Source organism: Falco punctatus (assembly GCF_963210335.1).
Source record: "Falco punctatus genome assembly, chromosome: 9".
Lineage (NCBI taxonomy): Eukaryota > Metazoa > Chordata > Aves > Falconiformes > Falconidae > Falco > Falco punctatus.
The window spans coordinates 8564830-8582807 of record NC_137589.1 but is presented as its reverse complement, the minus strand read 5'-3'; the positions used below and the strand labels follow the sequence as shown (position 1 = coordinate 8582807).

At 37.0% G+C, this 17978-nt stretch overlaps 1 protein-coding gene across 15 annotated transcripts in view; it reads left to right on the top strand.

Moving 5' to 3' along the window:
• KCNMA1 (potassium calcium-activated channel subfamily M alpha 1) overlaps positions 1–17978 on the top strand; it is a 555223-nt gene that overhangs the window by 294187 nt on the left and 243058 nt on the right. For all 15 annotated transcript variants that reach the window (XM_080403227.1, XM_080403225.1, XM_080403230.1 and 12 more), the window contains 2 exons: positions 5864–5957; positions 9873–9984. In XM_080403227.1, coding sequence (XP_080259353.1) covers positions 5864–5957; positions 9873–9984 — 206 coding nt within the window. The remainder of the gene's footprint in view (positions 1–5863; positions 5958–9872; positions 9985–17978) is intronic.

The window sequence follows — 17978 nt, the reverse complement described above, 5'->3', positions numbered from 1 at the left end:
TTTTGTGACTGGAAAGAAAAATACAGTTTAATTCATTAAGAAAAGGAGAGTCAGGACAGAGAATTAAAGAAGTACTTGGCGAAGTCCCAGGAAGTTATGCAGGAATACTTATCTGAAGCTTTCTGAAGGAAGAGGAAGATTAAGGTACTATACAAAAAGGTGAGAGAAAGACAACTAAGCATGGTCAGCATCTTGGCTAGAGTACAAAAAAGAAGCTCCAGGATTTGACACTGAAACACGTTGGGAGCAGAAAGTTATCCAAGTCTGTGTGTGTGTGCACAGGAGAAACAGTAGCTAAGGATTTAGACGTAGGATGTTGAATGGTCAAAAAGAATTCAAATGTATCTTTATCAATATGAAGATAAGAAGAGAGAGGAAATGGTCAGAGTGTCATCCTTGGCCATTGGGTCATAACTGTCTGCAAAATTCATCGACAAAGGGATTGTTCCTCCTTCACTCACTAGCTTCAGGTACACAAAACCTCTTAGAACATATCTATAACTAGGGATGATGCCATGGAGTCTTATGGATCCCACATTTTAGGGCTGTAAGGGCAGATTACGCTGCAGTTCTGCTGTGGGTAAAGTGGGTTTTCCCCCTGCCTTGACTGAAGGTGGTGCTGATCCAGCTGGCTGCTCCGCCTGTTGGGGTCAGAAACCAGCTTAACTCTTCCTGCATGTCCTGCAGTGCTGACTGAAAACGCTAAGGCAACACTTCCCCAGTGGCAGACACCACCATGTCAAGGGAGGGTGAAGTAATTTAGAAGATATTTGCCATTAAAAAATGAATGCGTTTAATGATGTTATGACTCAAAGAAAGGCTTTCTAAACTGAGTCATTTACCAAGGCATCTTGCATTTAGATCACTACACACCTGCAAGAAGATACTTTTTGTTTAGTTGCTGTGGGACTAACTTGGTTAATAAGTGAAAGCCATTTGAAGTATGAAAAAAATTGTTACACTTTCTTATCAATCTGTGAGATGTTTGATAACTTTCATTATGTTTAGACTTGCTGATGGATTTTAATTGTGGCATTTGTTTCACTACGTTGACACTTGATAGGCATCCATGTTTATAATTTTGCTGTATGTCCATGCCTGTTTCAGTAAAGATGATTTTTAACAGCTGATTCCCTTCTGAGCTGTGCAACTAAGCCACAGTTAAAGGAAGCAAAAGTATTCTGCGTTTGAATGAAAATTGTTTTTCCTAAATGAAACATATGGCAATGAAACATATGGCTTTCCCCTTAGTTTTACTTTAATACTACATCACTGAAACACAGTTAAAAGCCTAAATATAACCCCCCTTTTTTTTCCTGCACTGTTAGAAGTATGTATTAGAGTATAAATGGACACTGTCTTACCAAATTTGTGGCAAACATTTTTTACTTCAAAATTTGTAACTTTTTTTTTAAATAAATTTGAGGGAATTCAGTACTACAGAGGTGCTTCCAGTAAAACAGAATAGTTTGGAATAAAAAATCACTATAGACAGTTTTATGAACAAAGAACATTTACACACCCGAAATAATACATATAAATTGCATTCAAATATCATTTGAAAGTGGGAAGGGAATGGAATGTCTTCAAATTATTGGATACTAAAAAGCTTCTAAATATTGAGTGGTTTCTTCCAATTATTTATTCATTTGTGTTGATTATATTGTAGCAGCCTCTACTTGCGTACAGAATTATTGTTTGATTTTAAAATTCACCCTCATCAATGGACATTCCTTCTAGAATAGAAATGGCACACTACTCTTTTATCATATAATTGTACTATTGTGCAATCTAAAAACTGTCATGAGCAATGGAAATAAAAAAACTTCCTAATTTTTCGTAGTACCAGGTTATTGCATTTCTTTCTCGGGCATGTTAAGTTTTTAACAATTTTTTTTTTTTAGTTCAAATTTTTCAATTTTACATTTTATTTAATTAGTATTAAGACTTAAAATACATTTTATCTAATTTCAATAATGGATGTAGCTTTTTCTCCACCATTTAGAAGACAACTTTGCTTTTTTCCAAAAAATATTTTTTTTTAATATAGGCAAAATTTCTAAATTTAGGCACTTCTTTGAATTGCTAAAAGTTTCAATAGTTTCTTAAATTTCCAGAGATGTGGTACAACATTAACATTGGTACTTTCCTGAAGATACAGTAGAAATAATTTTATTTTGTTGTGGTTGATGAATGTTTTGCATATAACTTCTGGTCCTCAAGAAATGTGGCAAACCATAACTAGATTTATATTCTTTAAATTAATCTTTTGCATTTTGGTATATAATTACACACAGATAAAAATTGGCATCCATCATAGTCTTTGCAGGCCTTGTTATTAAGAAGAAAAAAAAAAAAAGGGTGCAGAAAACCATTAAGAGCAGACTGACGTGTGCCAAAAATATAAGAGTCCACTTCCTTAAAGAATAGGGAACTGAAATTATCATATTGGATAGTAATTTCAAGTACCGATTGGGTGTGCACAACCTTTCCCATTATTGTGGGGAATGTTTTATGTAAGATCAGCCAGACAGAAGTCACTATGATTGTGAAGCTGGGCTAAAGTCTGACTATAGAATTTCTTCCCCTTACTTCTGTGGGAGCATAATGGCAGCAATTCTCCCAGCTGCTTATAGACTATGTTGTCTGTCTCTTCATCCTGCTTGGGTGGTCTGTAGGACTCCCACTATGATATCTATCTTGTTGGCCTTCCCCCTGAGTCTTACCCATAAACACTCAACCCTATCGTCACCATCATTAAGGTCTAGACGATCAAAACACTCCCTAACAAACAGGCCTACCCCACCGCCTCTCCTCCCTTGCCTGTCCCTTCTAAAGAGTTCATAGCCAACCATTGCAGCACTCGGGAATTCCAGTCATCCAGGAATGCAAGGCATCCCTCTGTGTTTCCATGACAGCAACTATGTCTTCATTTTCCTGCTGCCCAGTGGTTTCCAGCTCCTCCTGTTGTCCATGCTGTGTGCGTTGGTATACATGCGCTTTGGTTGGACTGTAGATCCTTCCACCTCTTGAGGGAAGCCCATGCATTTAGTTACATCATTACTGTAATTTTTATTTAGTTATGTTAAATCTTTCCTGTCGTTGTTAGTATAGTGGTATTCCATTAACCTTAGTGTAGTTTATCCTTGTTTTTAGCAGTATAAATGCACGAACTTACAATGAAACACACTTCCATGGAAGAGTAATAAAAATATTTCTAAACATCTGTTACCTCCTTCAAAGGTGAAACCTTTGGTAATCTAAAGGGGTGAAATCTCACAGGACAAGCCATCTGATTTTAGTTTGAAATTGGGAATATAATATTAGTCCTGGAGCACACTACTGTCTGGAACTCAAAGAGCTAGAGTGCTTCTGTTTGGGGGAAATTTGATGTAAAGAGGGGTTTCAAATTGGCTTCCTTTCTGCAGCAGCCTGAATAGCACAATGAGAAACGTTAGTGGCATGTTTTTCTGTCAGCTCAGATTTGAGCTACTGATGAAAACAAAAAATCTAAACTGTAGAATGTCGCCATTTAATTTGGAAAACTTAAAATCTGGTTTAATCCATCCTGTGTGTAAAAATGATCATTTGTTTAGCGTTAGTGACATACCTTTCTGACAAAATCATAATTTAAAATAAAAAGGCACCAACATAGTCTTTGAAATGGGTAACTTAGAAATTGAGCGAGAGAGGATCTCTGAAATGAAGGATGCTTTAGGGATATGACTAGCAGAAGTATTAGTTCTGGTATTAGGTAAACAGGAGTCCTAAATCAGGATTGTGGTCCACTGGGCAAAGTGTTTTGTATACAAAATGAAGGTGTATTATGCATTAGCTAATTTGTCAGATCTTGTAGGTTTTTGTAAAGGACAGTGGTACAAAAGTATGGCCGTTAGGTACAACCTGAGCTGACCTTATCTCACAAACATGACAAGTACCAAATAACTGTGGGAAGGAAGATGAGACCTTGACCCTAGTTATAAATCTGTGCCGTTCTATTTGCTTCAGTGAATTTCTGCAGCTTTTACAGGAACCTACCATGGAATTAAGAGTCCAAGCCTCTGTGCTGGTGCAGGGTTGTTCGTTCTGCTTCCACTGCACTTTACTGTGATTTCTGTTGGTGGGGTACATGGTGACTCGGTGTGTAGCCTACCTTATTTTGGCAGAATCCATTGCTCTCAATAATGCCATCGGGAAATGATCCTGTTGGGTTTTCAGATTACATCCGCTGTTTTTGTAGCTAAAGATGTATTTGTAAAGTACGACGTGCTGTCCTCCGTCCTATATGTTAACATTTGGCTTCTTTTCCCTTCTGCCTGCTTTTGTAAATCAATTTTATTTGAATTATCACAGAAATGTTTCATAACTTCAATGTTTTTGCAAACAGCTTTTGAAAAACAATTTTGATAGAATTTCCTGTAGTACTGAAACTTCTTAAAATATAAAGCTATTGTACATCAAGGAGAATTTTGCTGTATACATTCATGCATCTAAAGGCAGGAGAGGGCATGCTTTACTTAACCTGTTTGATCTGTATTGTATACAAGGAATGGAAAATTTGGCTGCATGTGTAATGACCTGGTAGCCCAGGTAATTTCCTTTATGCCTTTAAATTAGGTAACTGACATTCATAATGCATAGAATTTTGCTTGTTGAGCGGTCTAGCATTGTATTTGCTGAGCTACCACTATACTAACTGGTATTATGTTCACTTGCAGTGATTTATTTGACCTGGGAAGCCAAAGAATTTCTTCTTTCCTAAAAGGGTGTTTTCTAGGGCTCCAAATGATCAAATGACCTATGTTCTAGTTTTCCACTTTGTTACAGTTGTGATGAATACAGTTGTGATGATCATTTGCAATATATGTGTGTATATACATGTATATATGGTGGGATGTTATGTATATATAGCATATACATCAGCATATATTAGGACGTGACTTTCACTTTGGTCTGTGACTTCAACGTTGTTCTGTGGCTTCACCAACCTATTTTAGAAACCTCACAAATAAATCACTAGTTATACTCGTGGAAGTTATCTCCTTCCTTACACAAAAGTGCATCTATAAAGTACCAGTTTGTATAGAGTATGCTTTTGACCTGTCCCACTGTTAAATAAAGCATAATATATTAAGCTAGAATTTGCAATGGCTGCCTGACACACACAAAGGTATTTTAATTAACCTGCATGCAGAAATTAACCCTTAGAGTACTGCTTCAAATTCCTCAATTTATTTTGTTATTTAATTTTACCAGTGGGCTATGCTGCTTTTCTACTTAGTTCATAGTACTGTACATAAAGTACATTAAATAGCCATACACAAAAAAAAGTGAGAAAAAGTATAAAAAATCCAACCAAAACCAACTTCTTAAAAACAAGGGATTCTGCAAGACTAAGTACCCCAGGTTGCTAATGGGTAATGTATTCCTAAGCAACTTCTTTTTTGTCTAAGGTTTTATGTTATGATATGAATTAAAAACATGTAATGTTTCACTGTGGCTGTGTGCTTGTTAGGTGTTTTCCTAAAGTATTATAGGTATGTCTCCTATAGAAAGAAGTCAGTTCTTTAAGGGTTAATGTGGGGTTAAGGAATCCTGAGGTATTCTCCTGCTTGTCCTTTCTTAAAGGTATCTGCATGTTAATTCTCAGATATTACCTGAACAGGTGAATATAAAGACTGTATGAATGGCTAACTGAATGAATAAAATAATTCATTTGAAATGCTTGCTTGTATCTTGTAAACGACTGGAAAGCAGAAATGTGATTTCTGAATCAAGGTCCTAAATGAAATGCATAAAAATCTCACCAGAGTAGATACTCATTTACTGACATTTTGCTCCAATTTCTTTTTCTTTCAAATAGCCCAATAGAATCCTGCCAGAATTTCTACAAAGATTTCACGTTACAGATCGACATGGCTTTCAATGTGTTCTTCCTACTCTACTTTGGCTTGCGTGTAAGTAGTGTTTCTTTGTTAGCACGAGTCAGGGGGGAATATAGCTTTTCAATAGGGAGTGTCTTTCAGTACAACCTGACCTGACAGCGGCTGGACCAAACGAAGCTAATTTCTGAAACGCACGACCCAAATATTTGATTAAGAACATTAAGGTAATGATAGTAAGTGTCTAAGATCAGTAAGGAGACCAATAGTTTATAAGCTAAGCAGTCTGTTCCGTACTTTTCTTGTGTGGTAGAAAGTGGAAACTCTTATGGTTCAGTGCTGGTCAATGACGTCAGATCTAGTTTCAGCAGCAGGGCAGTGATAACTACCTCAGCAAGGCTGGGGAACGCTTGGTCTGTTCCTCTGCTGCTGGCGATGTCTTTGGCAGTCAAAGACAAAGATGACAGCTGGTGGAGCTGCTGTATTCAGGTTTATGCACATCCACTTTCCCAGACTGCTAATGAATGCTTTGCAGAAGCTGTAAATACTAGTCAACATGCTGAAATATATGTCCTTAGAATATACTTACCACTTTCTGAAAATCCAATAATGCTGTTGCAGTATCTAAAAGTTAGGGCAGGCAGGCACTTTTAAAAATGTGGGCCAGTAAGGCTTGCAGTTCAAGCTGTTGGGGTTTTTTGTTTGTCTGATGTTTGGGTTTTATTTTTAAATACTCTCTGAAAATTAGCTTTGCTTGTTGTTAATTGGAAAATCAGGGGGAAAAGGCCTCAAACATAACAGAACTACAAAGAAAAGTTCATGCCAGCAGAAAGCCTGCCACATTGGTCTTTACATTTTGATACAAGTATTGCCTCATAGTCTTCCTTTTTCCATTTTGCTCCTGAATCACAGGAGCTCCTATGTCTCAGTGACAGTTGAGTTTCTCCGATTTCACTTCTTACCAACTTGACCAACCTTTTCTGGTGGTCCAGTAAGGAATTTGGTTGCAGATCTAGGTCATTTCATTGCCTAGTCTAGGTGCAGTGTCTATCCTTTAACTAAATAGAGAAATTCCTTCAGTATTTACAGTACTGGGTGTGCATTCTAAGCTGTATCATAAAAGCATATAGTGTATTAACCCCTAATTCTTAAGTATGTGGGGAGCTTTCATAGATCTCCACCAGGCCTGCAATGTGGGTTAACTTTTTGACGCAACAGATTCAATACATTGTAGTTTTGAACTTCCAAGAACTGTTTTTTCAGACGTATCCGAATGCTTTATAAATTTTGTGCTAGTGGTAAAGGTTATACGCTCTTACCAAGAAAATTAGAATTATGTATTGGCCACTCATACTTCCTCAAAGCAGTCACTTAGGCTACATTATCAAGAAGCAGAGCACAGTAAGGGAGAACATACTGAGTGTTGATGCGAAAACTTTCATATCCACACTGTATGGTTTTTGGAAGGGTAAGAGAGAGTAGTGTAGAGGCTGCTCTTGTCCTGTGGGCCGAACACATTTTAGCAGTAACAATGTGAGATGTGCTGCTAGAACACCTTTTCCAGTTTCAGTTTCAACCAAAACAAATCTTTGTGTTATGCAAAACAGCTTTGTGATGTTAACTTAAATATAACTTAAATATGGTAAGTGGGGACGGTAAGGATTCACTTCAGATTAGTACTCCTTATCTAAGTTAAAATGCTATGATGGGTTTAACTTCAGTTCTAACTGAAGAGGAGAGTTCTTGAGGAAAAGCTGATACTTTGGATGCAAGAATTTAGATCAATAATGAATTGGCTAGTTATATAATAAGCATCTCATACCTTTAGCTATTTTAGTTTGTCTTGGGTTTGGTTTTTTTTGTTCTTTGTTTTGGGGTTTTTGTTTGTTTGGCTTTTTTTTGTTGTTTTATTTTTTTTTTTCCCCTCATACATATCTCCTATGAGGGCTCATTGGCAAATTAGAATTTTTTAAGAAATATTTGAAAATCTCATCCTTCTCCATCTGTTCGCCCCAAAATGATGTTGCAACTCAAAATCATATAAATATTACCATATCGCCAGTTCTAGAAGATATTTGTGTTCAAACACATATAGCTGTTTTAAAATTTTTGTTGGCTAGTACCCAACTATGTGAGAAGTCAGAAGTGAACTCTGCAAACTGCTGATGAAGACTAAGTCCAAATAGCACAAGTTTAGTGCATAGCTGAGCAATAGGATCCAGCAGAGCTATGGCAGGTATGGAAGTAATCCTTCTTTGGAAGTGACAGAATTATGTTAGTGCATCTGGAAGAACATATCTCTTCAAGCATGGTAGGATTGCTTCTGTACGAAATGGGCTTTTATTAATCACTAATTACCTAAATCAGGGGTCCTCAAACTACGGCCCGTGGGCAGGATATGGCCCCCCAGGATCCTCAATCCGGCCCCCCGTATTTACAGACCCCCCTGCACCCTGCCCCCCCCGCCCCCCCACCGGGGGTTGGGGGGGAACCAAGCAGCCGCAGATGGCTGCTTGCCACTTCATCCGCGCGCCGGCCCCCCGGTTAAAAAGTTTGAGGACCCCTGACCTAAATGAATAGCTATTCAAATATTTCCATAGGAAAGTATGAGTGGCCTTTACAGTGAACAGTTTTTTTTTTTTTTTTTCATTGTTGAATAACAACACACTTTAACCTTTTTGAAGGCCTAAATGTTGTTCCCTCTGGAAAGGTAAAATGCTGATCAGAACTTCTATTACAGGTTATGAAAATATTGGTCTGCCATCTCAACAAGCTTTTAGTTCAAAATATTCTGACTACTAAATTCAACAGGAGGGAGTAGAAAGCTTCTGCTGAAACTGGATATTTTAGATCAATTGTCATGCTTGACTATTGAGTAATATAGACTACAAAATGTCGATTTATTTTTGGGTTTCAGTCTTCTCTGAGGCAAATGCTACTCGTGTTGTCTGTCGTCTTTTTAAGTATGATTTCAACGTTCTTGACATCAGTAGAATCCCTTTCCAATATTGTGTCTGGGATTCCAGCAAAGTTGGTATGCACCGTAAACATTTTCTGTTCAAGTTTTAAAGTAATTCTAAAGCAAGGAGATTAAGTGGGTGAAATAGAGCATGTCAGTGTTTGCTTTGGAAGAAAGACAATGGATATTGCCTGTAATTCAAAAAATAAAAGCACTGTTTTGAAATATGTTAGTCCAGGTTTGAAGACTTAAGTGGGTAAAACTGCCATGTTAAATACCTTTGTGATACACTAAATTTTTATATCTAGTTATATATTTATATTTCTTACTTTTGTAAAGCATGCATTTTAATTATTACTTGAATATGAATAGTAGTTTGACCTTATATAAGCGCATAGATGAATAGGCAGATTAAAACTATGATGTCCTTGGCATCTGTGTGCCAGCTTCCCTGGGCTGGTTTTGTAGTCAGGAGAGGGAAGCGACCTCATCCATGGCACAATTCAAAGGACTCTAGCCCTGCTGCGGTCTAGAATTGTGCCTTGTAGGAGTCATCCTGGTGATTACCTCTGCGTAAGATGATAATGGGACTCTGTAAACTATGATGTATTTAGAAACCTGTGAACAGCAAATACGTGATGAGACTACTGCCAACACATTTCCTGTGCTATAGCAAAGGTGATATACTTTGAAATACTATATACTCACCTACAGTTTTCTCTTATTACTGATGAGTTGTTATTAAACATGGAGCAAATGGTTTTTATCACGGATATTGCAACTCATCATATAAATGATCTGCCTCTCTAGTTAGACCTTTCATTTTGACCTCAATGTGGTTATCAAGCAATGCACAATACAGACTTCTTCCCTGTGGGACATGTTGTTTTGTCTGGGCTGACCTAACACATCAATTATTTCTCCAGTAACTTTGTGGTTTAATATTTCAGAAGGGAAAATATTGCACATACTTGCAACCACCATAAGCATAATCTAATTCTTTCATCCCTCCCCCCTCTTTTTTTTTTCAGTTCATAGCAGCCAATGACAAGCTATGGTTTTGGCTAGAAGTTAACTCAGTAGTAGATTTCTTCACGGTCCCTCCAGTGTTTGTGTCAGTATATTTAAACAGAAGTTGGCTTGGTAAGTAAAATGCTTTTTTCTTTTAATAGCTGTTACGGAAATACCTTGACTTCGCACATTGTGGTGGAGAATTTCTTCATCTTGTATGATCGCATAAGCAGAAGGTTGTTAACCAAAACTGGTTTTGCAGTGAGTTTGCCATTTCAGCAGACAGGTGGCTTATGTCAGAAAAAGGACTTCCTGAGTTTCTTTTATTCTTGATACATTAATATAATCTCCTACTTTAAGTAGTGGTGAACTGAAGCTTGGAAGTACTGTGTAACATAAGGCCATTTTACGAAGTGCTGAATTTGATGCAGTTGTCTCAGCTTACAGCCTGAACAGGTGATCCATTTGTTCACTGAACTGAATGGCCATGAATCATTGTCAGCAATGAAATCAACAATTTTTTTCACATTTTGAGCCAATATAGCTAAATTGTAAATCCACGGAAACAACAGGTTTTGAAGATTTGTTTAGACACTTACTGGGCTTAACGTTTGTGTAGGTGGGACTTCTTGGAATGCATTAGAGAAGAATATGCCACATGTAAAATGGAAGACAAAATGAAGCAGAGCAGACAAATCAATTAAAGAACACCCTTAATACGGCATAGGAAATTTTTTGTACAAATTGCATGTTCTCTCTAGTTAAGTAAAAGGAAGGTAACAATTTGGGATTTCTTTTTGTTCAGGGAAAACTTTCTAAGAATGGCATACTTTGTGAATGCTGTGTCTTTAGACAATGTATGAAAACTCATGATCTGACAATCCATTTCTCCAGAAATATAGACAGTCATGTATTGTCCATGAAAACTGAACAGGGTGCTTATCCTAAATATTTCACATGGAAAGGAAATTAAACCAGAGGATCTTTTATAGTATTATAATATTTCAAACTTGATACAGAATTACCAATATGCAAAAAATATTCATTAATTACTGTGGTATGAAGAGAGATTAATAAATGTTTAACCACATTAGGGTTCATGCTGTATACATCAGTGGTTATTGGTATGTAGTGTGCCCAAGAAGAAAGCAGTAAAAGAGCCAGAGGAGATCACTACAGATCCTCATGTGATTACTGTCTTTATCACATGCTTCTGTCATGCATGTAAAACCAAGTGATGCTTTTTGAATGAAAAAATGTCATGCAGTTCCATATTATGATGGAGGGGGAAAGGTATGTAAATAAACCCCAAACTTTTGCTTAAAAGAATTTGCTGATTTCACTAGCTATACCTCAATCCAGGCTCTTTGCAATATGTGAATTAAAGGGATGTGTTTTCACACTCGAATGTGGCGTCAGCTTCCCAGAACTTTGAGGCTGACATAATTGGAGATGAAGGATAAAAGCAAAAACTAGAATCACAGAATCCATAGAAAAGGAATGTGAGATGAGAAAAGAGCAAACCCTCAAAATCTGGGAAATGGGGCAGAGATAATTATTTGAGATTAATACCCTTTGTAAAAGTGACTGCGTAACTGACTGACTCATGGTGACACAGCAATCTAACTGACAGTAGCAACAGGAATAATGAGAGAGTTTGCACATTTAGCAGTTTCTGCTGGATAGTTTTTACAAGATTTATGTCATTTCGCAGGCAGAGTTAAGCATTGTACTTATGTTTATTCACAGGGTTGAAAGTAATTCCATCTCTTTTAATTACACCAGTGTAACTTTGTCTTGATTTCTTGTTTATAGTCCACTTTATCTGCTTTATCATGGAATCCTCCTGAGACATTTATCACCTGCTGAGGCAGATATTTTTAAATTTTTTTTAAAAAACCCATAATCATCTTAGGAGTGACATATTTAAAATGTTTCAGCTTTACACCTGCTTCCATAGTGTTTATTTGAAAGGCTTTTCCACTTTAGGGAAAATAATCTTTAGTAAAATAATTCACATTTTTGAATTAGTGAATTATCAGGGTCCCTGACATAGCTGTAATTTAGATCAGCAAGTTATCACTTTGAGATCCAGTGATGAATGAATTTGTGAGGAAATACATTGAAGGGTATTGATGATTGTCTATTCCTTTACAATTTTTAAACAGATGGCAAACTTTTCTTTGCCTATGGAGCTCAAATACTTTGGATGTACTTGTAGGTAATACAGTGGCAGGACTGGGCGTGTAGGGTGGAGGGGGAGGGTGTTTGAACTGTATTGGTTACAGTTTCAGGTTAGATACCTACTTTCCCTTTTCCTTTTATATAATTTTTGTAATTGAGAGATCCTTGTGTGGAGCGTGATTCGGAACTTGTAAATTCTGGTTTCTGCACCAAGTGTCCCTGTGGAAATGGGATTCACAGGGAGGTTAGCTTTTTAACGAGGCAAGTAAATAGAGAGCGCCTAATATTAGGCAGTGTGAAAATCATTGAACAGGTTCAGACTTCAGTGTACCCAATAATTTTTTGCACGTTTTAAGAATTTGTAAGCTATTAAGTAGATTCCTTTAAGTGCTTGTATTTCAAGATCACTTAGGAGCCCAAATGCAATGCGCTGTCTGGAATGTATTGAGTATCGGGGCCTTTCCAGTTTATTTCACTGTTGGTTCATGTCAGTCAGCTGTGGTGAGTTTACCTAAGGACTAGGCAGAATGAAAGTCCCCAGAATGTGGCCCCCTGGATTCCCAGGGATTTCACGAGATTTCACAAGAACTGTCCTGGTTTAGCTAATTGACAATAAAGTTAAGACATCAGTTTAAACAGTATTTAAAACACCCAAACCGGCCTAAATAAAAAATAAACTTTGCCTTTGGAGCACTAAACGCTTAGAGAAAAATGTGAAGTATAGCAGAGGCCGTGTGGTCTGAATGTATCAACTTTCAATGCACTGTAGTGGGAGGCTAGTGGGGTTTTTTCCTTCTGGGAGTTCTGAGAAATGCCACTGTTCAGCTGTTCTGTAACTCTTAGTACATGAAGCCTTCCATTTTCCCCGCTACTCATTTGTGTTCAATTGTTCATAAAATGTAGTTTTGTATCTCAAAATGCTATATATGAATGAGCTTTTCAATCAGTATTCATAAGGGATGTTGTTTCAAATGCAGTCTTTCACCTAGATTTCATTATGCAGACAAAACTCAATATGCAAGATGGATCAGGATATGCTTTTCCATCAAAAGGTTTCCAGGAAGGTGTTCACCGTCCAATGTACAGCTGAAGGCCCAACAGCATTTTAAAACGGCAAAATATCAAATTTTTAGATTTGATAAATCCTTTACACAGGATTTCTAGGGTATCATTTTTGCTAGCATAGGACAGCATAAGAAAAGGAAGTACATGAGCAGTGTACAGCTGGCGCATGGAATGATCTACGTATCATTGAAACTTTGTGGGGGAGTAGAGAAAGGGAAGAAAATGAATTAATTCCGTTGCATACGTTGCTTTAAGTCGGTGTATAAGTTTCTTATGCTCTGACTTAAAATTGTACACATACAAACATCAGTATGTTTTCTGATGTTTGTTTTTATCTATATCCCCTTGACATTTTTCCAACACTGCTTTGCAAACAGTAGCATTTTTGGGTAGTTCATTAACTATACATAAACAAAACAAACTAAAGCAATGCTTTATAAAATCATAAATATTTCTTGCACAACACTGTACTTGAAACTTTCTGATAGTGATAGAAGGACAATTCTTCACTTGAAGTGCAGGCTTCTGTGGAGTATCTTCCCAAGGGAAGAATGATAACAGAAAGTATGGAGTTTCTGGCTCTTGAGATTTTAGAATAATTTTGACAGTTAAATTCAACCAAATTATTTCAGTCTGTTGCTGTGTCTGGATACTGTCTTTGCAGTCCAATTAAAGGTAGGCCGAAAAGGTTGTTGGATGAAAACAAAATAATTGCAATGGGAGAAATAATGTCACGGTAAAACTCACGTTTTTTTAATACAAAGTCATCATGATCACTGAGTATCATACCTAAGTTTCAGATTCACATCTTCATGTCTTTGGATAGCTTTTAGTTTGCCAAGTTGCAGAGCTCTGCAACAAATTAGCATCTTCCAGTTTTATTTGGTAATGATTTACAAATGGCCTACACAACTTAAAACTGTTGTTCCATCTTCCATGACAGCAAAGGCACTTCAGATAACTGAAGTGCCTTTTATCATGTACTTGTATGATTATGAAAAAGGAAATATTGATTTTGAGCAGACTGTATTGGAATAAATTGCCTTGACATGATGGTATTGTCAGAGGAAGATTAAACATGTAAAATATGATCTTGGCTTCACATTTACAAGGGCATGTGCATGAGCAACAATCAGCCTTGGAACTACAGTGATTTAAATAAAGCCTAATATATGGATTTGATAATGTCTTATATTATTGCATCAGAGAAATTAAATATAGAAAAGTTCTATTAAAAAAAAGATTTCCTTTTCCTGACCATGTGCTTCATCTATCCTACTGTACAAAATTTCAAGTGATCGAAACTGTTTGATTCCTAATAGATTCTATTATCGGGAGGAATTTTTTCATCATCCTTCTTCCCTGACATCCCTTTTAGTCTAGGCTGCTACCGAAGCTCTGCTGTTTTCTCAGAAAATAATTCAGGATTTACAGTGGGGAAAAGACGGCAGACAACAGATGCAAATGTAGGCACACACATAGCATAGAGAACAAATCTCTTTGTGTGGTGATTAGCATAGTTATGGAAAAGAGGGGATCCTTTTTTCCAGTCCTTGCTGAAATTCTGTCCAGGTCTTGTTACAGACATCTTAATTAATTTTGGATGAGGCTTGTGGTCTCAGTATCAAGTCCTGGTCTGAGAAGACTTTCCAAAATCTCTGGTAGATATTCAGCTATTTTTATGAGTCGGAGAATGGAATTGTTTTCCTTCTGTAGAAACAGATAGATGCTTTTCCTTTGGAGAAAAAGCAGTGTGTCCTGTTGAGATAGCTGAGCTGATGGTGTGAATGCCTCCTGGCCATCCAGCAAGTGTGCTTCTAGATGAAGCTTTAGTTAAAAATGTGAACTGAAAACATTATTTGTTTCAATACCCAGCAGACATTTTTGACATAACCTCTGCAGAACAGCTCAGCCTGAAACCATGTCTGAATCTGCAGAACACTTTACTCCTTTTGGAAAACACATGTATTTTAAGGGAATTTAGAGCAGTACTTTAGGTATACCGACACAAGGAACTGCTCTCGTAACTAAATTATAAGGATACCAGTGTGAGAGAGGAATTATGAGCTCCAAAATTTTATAATAATTTACTGACTTTTGATGCGTCCACAGGTCTCAAAACTCTTTCCTAGCACCTTAAATGTGCAGCGTTTGCCATTTTGATGGTTCAGCATTGTGCATTTCTGCCATCTATTGGCGAAACCTTTGAAACGGCCAAATTCTGTGCTGCTTACAAAGCTCGTGTATTTTATACAGTTTTAAAGCATTTTGTGTCCTTTTACTTACACTGTAAGTTATTTTATGTGTAATGGAAGCTGAATTCTGTAATATTTCATAGGAAAACTGTATTCTATGTATATGTGCATATGCACTACCTTTATTATGTGCAGTAAACATTTTTTTGTACGCTTCAAATGCCTTCAACCAGCTATCGGAATGAATTTAATGAAAATAGTTCTGACAACTCAATCTGCTTGGTGGCTGGTCAACAATAAGTCATTGAACGGACCATATCACATTTGTGTTATATAGAAGACAGCAATTTTTTGCTTTCTTCTAGACACCTTGATAGGTTGAGTTTTGTCAGAGCATGTATGTTTTGACAGGGTACCAGTTAAGGTGATACTTCACAACAGGCTCTTGAGTTGTTGCAATATTAATAGCAAAAGGTAACCTTGTGACAAGTGTGTGTTTGTCATGGCATCCAGTATGAATTCCTACCAATACTGTTGCATGCAGTTGTGAAAATATGCTTCTCCTCCTTTCTCCCCCACTAAGTCAGCCAAAAGACACTGGAGCAGAGGAGAACCACAAGGGCAGTACTGGTCTCAGGTGTCATTAGTTCCCGTCATCTAGCTGACTTTCATAGAAACTGAGTGCTCGTGTCCCTACAACTCGGAATTCCAAGTAAACTGGATGATTTAAATCATCTTCTGTTCCCAGTCTATCACTGTTTGTGAGTGGCACTTAACACTGCACAGAAAATGGAGCCTGAATTTGTCCTGTTCTATTCTGCTGTGATTGGGAGGGGCTGTAGGCAGGGGGGAACCTTGATTTTTCCTGTGCACAAGTGGCAGGCTTAGCCAAAAGCAGTCATGCGCTGACGGCTGAGGAGCTATGGCAAGTTAATATCATAGCTGATACCAGTTATATTGCTTTAATTAAAAGTGCTTCCTAGTTTATCTGGCTTGGCTGGCCAGACTACTTAAACCTCTTCCACCTTTTCTTTTCACTTTCTGAGAGGAAAAACTTGCTTGAGCAATAATGCATCTTGAGTGGGGAAAAAAAGAAATAATCCAGCCTTAAGTTTATAGTTAACTGTAAAAAATGTGTATAGTTTGGCATCCTACTTTACACAGAATCCCAAGCCCTGCCTGTCGCTACCTTATTCCCTTCATTGTGAAGTGTTACACCCACTAGCATCGTTGGTTAACTTTATCAGAGAGGATTTTACTTTTCCTCCAGAATATAAGGATTAAATTACTTCAGTCAAGAACACATCCCTGACAAGAGTCAAAGCAGGACATGTCAGATACATTTCAATACTTCATAGTTCTTTGTCCATTTAATGACTGCCACGGCAATGCTGAGGGATTTACATCAGTATTTATAGTTTTATCACTCAAACGTGACATTTAATAGAAAAGCAAATGGGATAGGATTTTTTTCTAAAATGTATACATAAATACAGTTCTTTATTTTGACCACTTAATTACTTTTTAGTGTAATTCTTTGTTTTCTCTGAGATTGCTTAATAGGCCTAGTGTGGCTTGTTTTAAACATACGGAAATAGCGCTAACTTTCTTAAATATTTCTTGAAGTTCTGTAAACTATATGTGCCAGTCCCACTGAAAACCAACATTAAGTAGTCTGCAGAGTGAATTGTTAAAACTGCTGGATGTGACTGACCCAGACATGATGACTTAAAAATGGCTGGCTTAACGGATGCGTGTATTAGCGTTCTCCTTAGTTGTGTTAAGAAGGCAAGTATGCCATCATTGCATGATTGGCTTTTTCTCAGTTATAAAATAAAATATATATGGGACACTTCTGCCTTTTCTTCATTATCCCTGGCATGTCCACTGTGCTGCTAGCAATAGAAATCTACAATTACAGTGTCTTTTATTTGCAATGCAGTTAAGTCCATGGATGATTACCATAGTTCATAAACACTTTCTTCTTTTTGATATTTGATATTTTAAAGTATAAAATATATATAAGTATTTTGGACTTCTGTTTTGGGGTTAGTTTTTTGTTTTCTTCATTAGCAGTAAAGGTAATCGGGATTTTCATTTAAACAGCCTAAATATGAATTCCATAAGAGTTGTTTCCTTGCCTGCCAAGATGAAGTCATATAGACAACGCTCCCTTCACTAAAACACTCTTAGTATTCTTTTGTGGTTACAATATTTAGAACTTCTAAAGGTATGCTAAATATTCTTCAGCATTTGTTTTTCAGATAGATGTTTGTTTGCATAGTGTAAGCCAAACTATTCCCCGCCCCATATTTTACAAAGGAACTAACTTAACCATCTAGGCTTTACACTATCTGATCCACCCAAATTGTCTCTTGCTATCACCGCTTAATGGTCTGTTTCATGTTTTTTCTAGACACTGATCCATAAACATTCATGATCATAGTCTGCCAAATTTAGTAATTAGGTAACATAGAAGGTTATTATGGTATAGATGACTGCTAAATTCTCAGTAGCTTATGATAACTGATGCGAACTTTTCCACCCCTATTTAATTCAGTCACACTCCCTCTAGGACTGTAGTAGGACGGTATTATTAAGTATATGGAATTTATGCTGAAAAATAAGTTGTTGCAATTCCTCTGCATAGCCAAACATTTGCAATTTTTGTAAGATGGTATG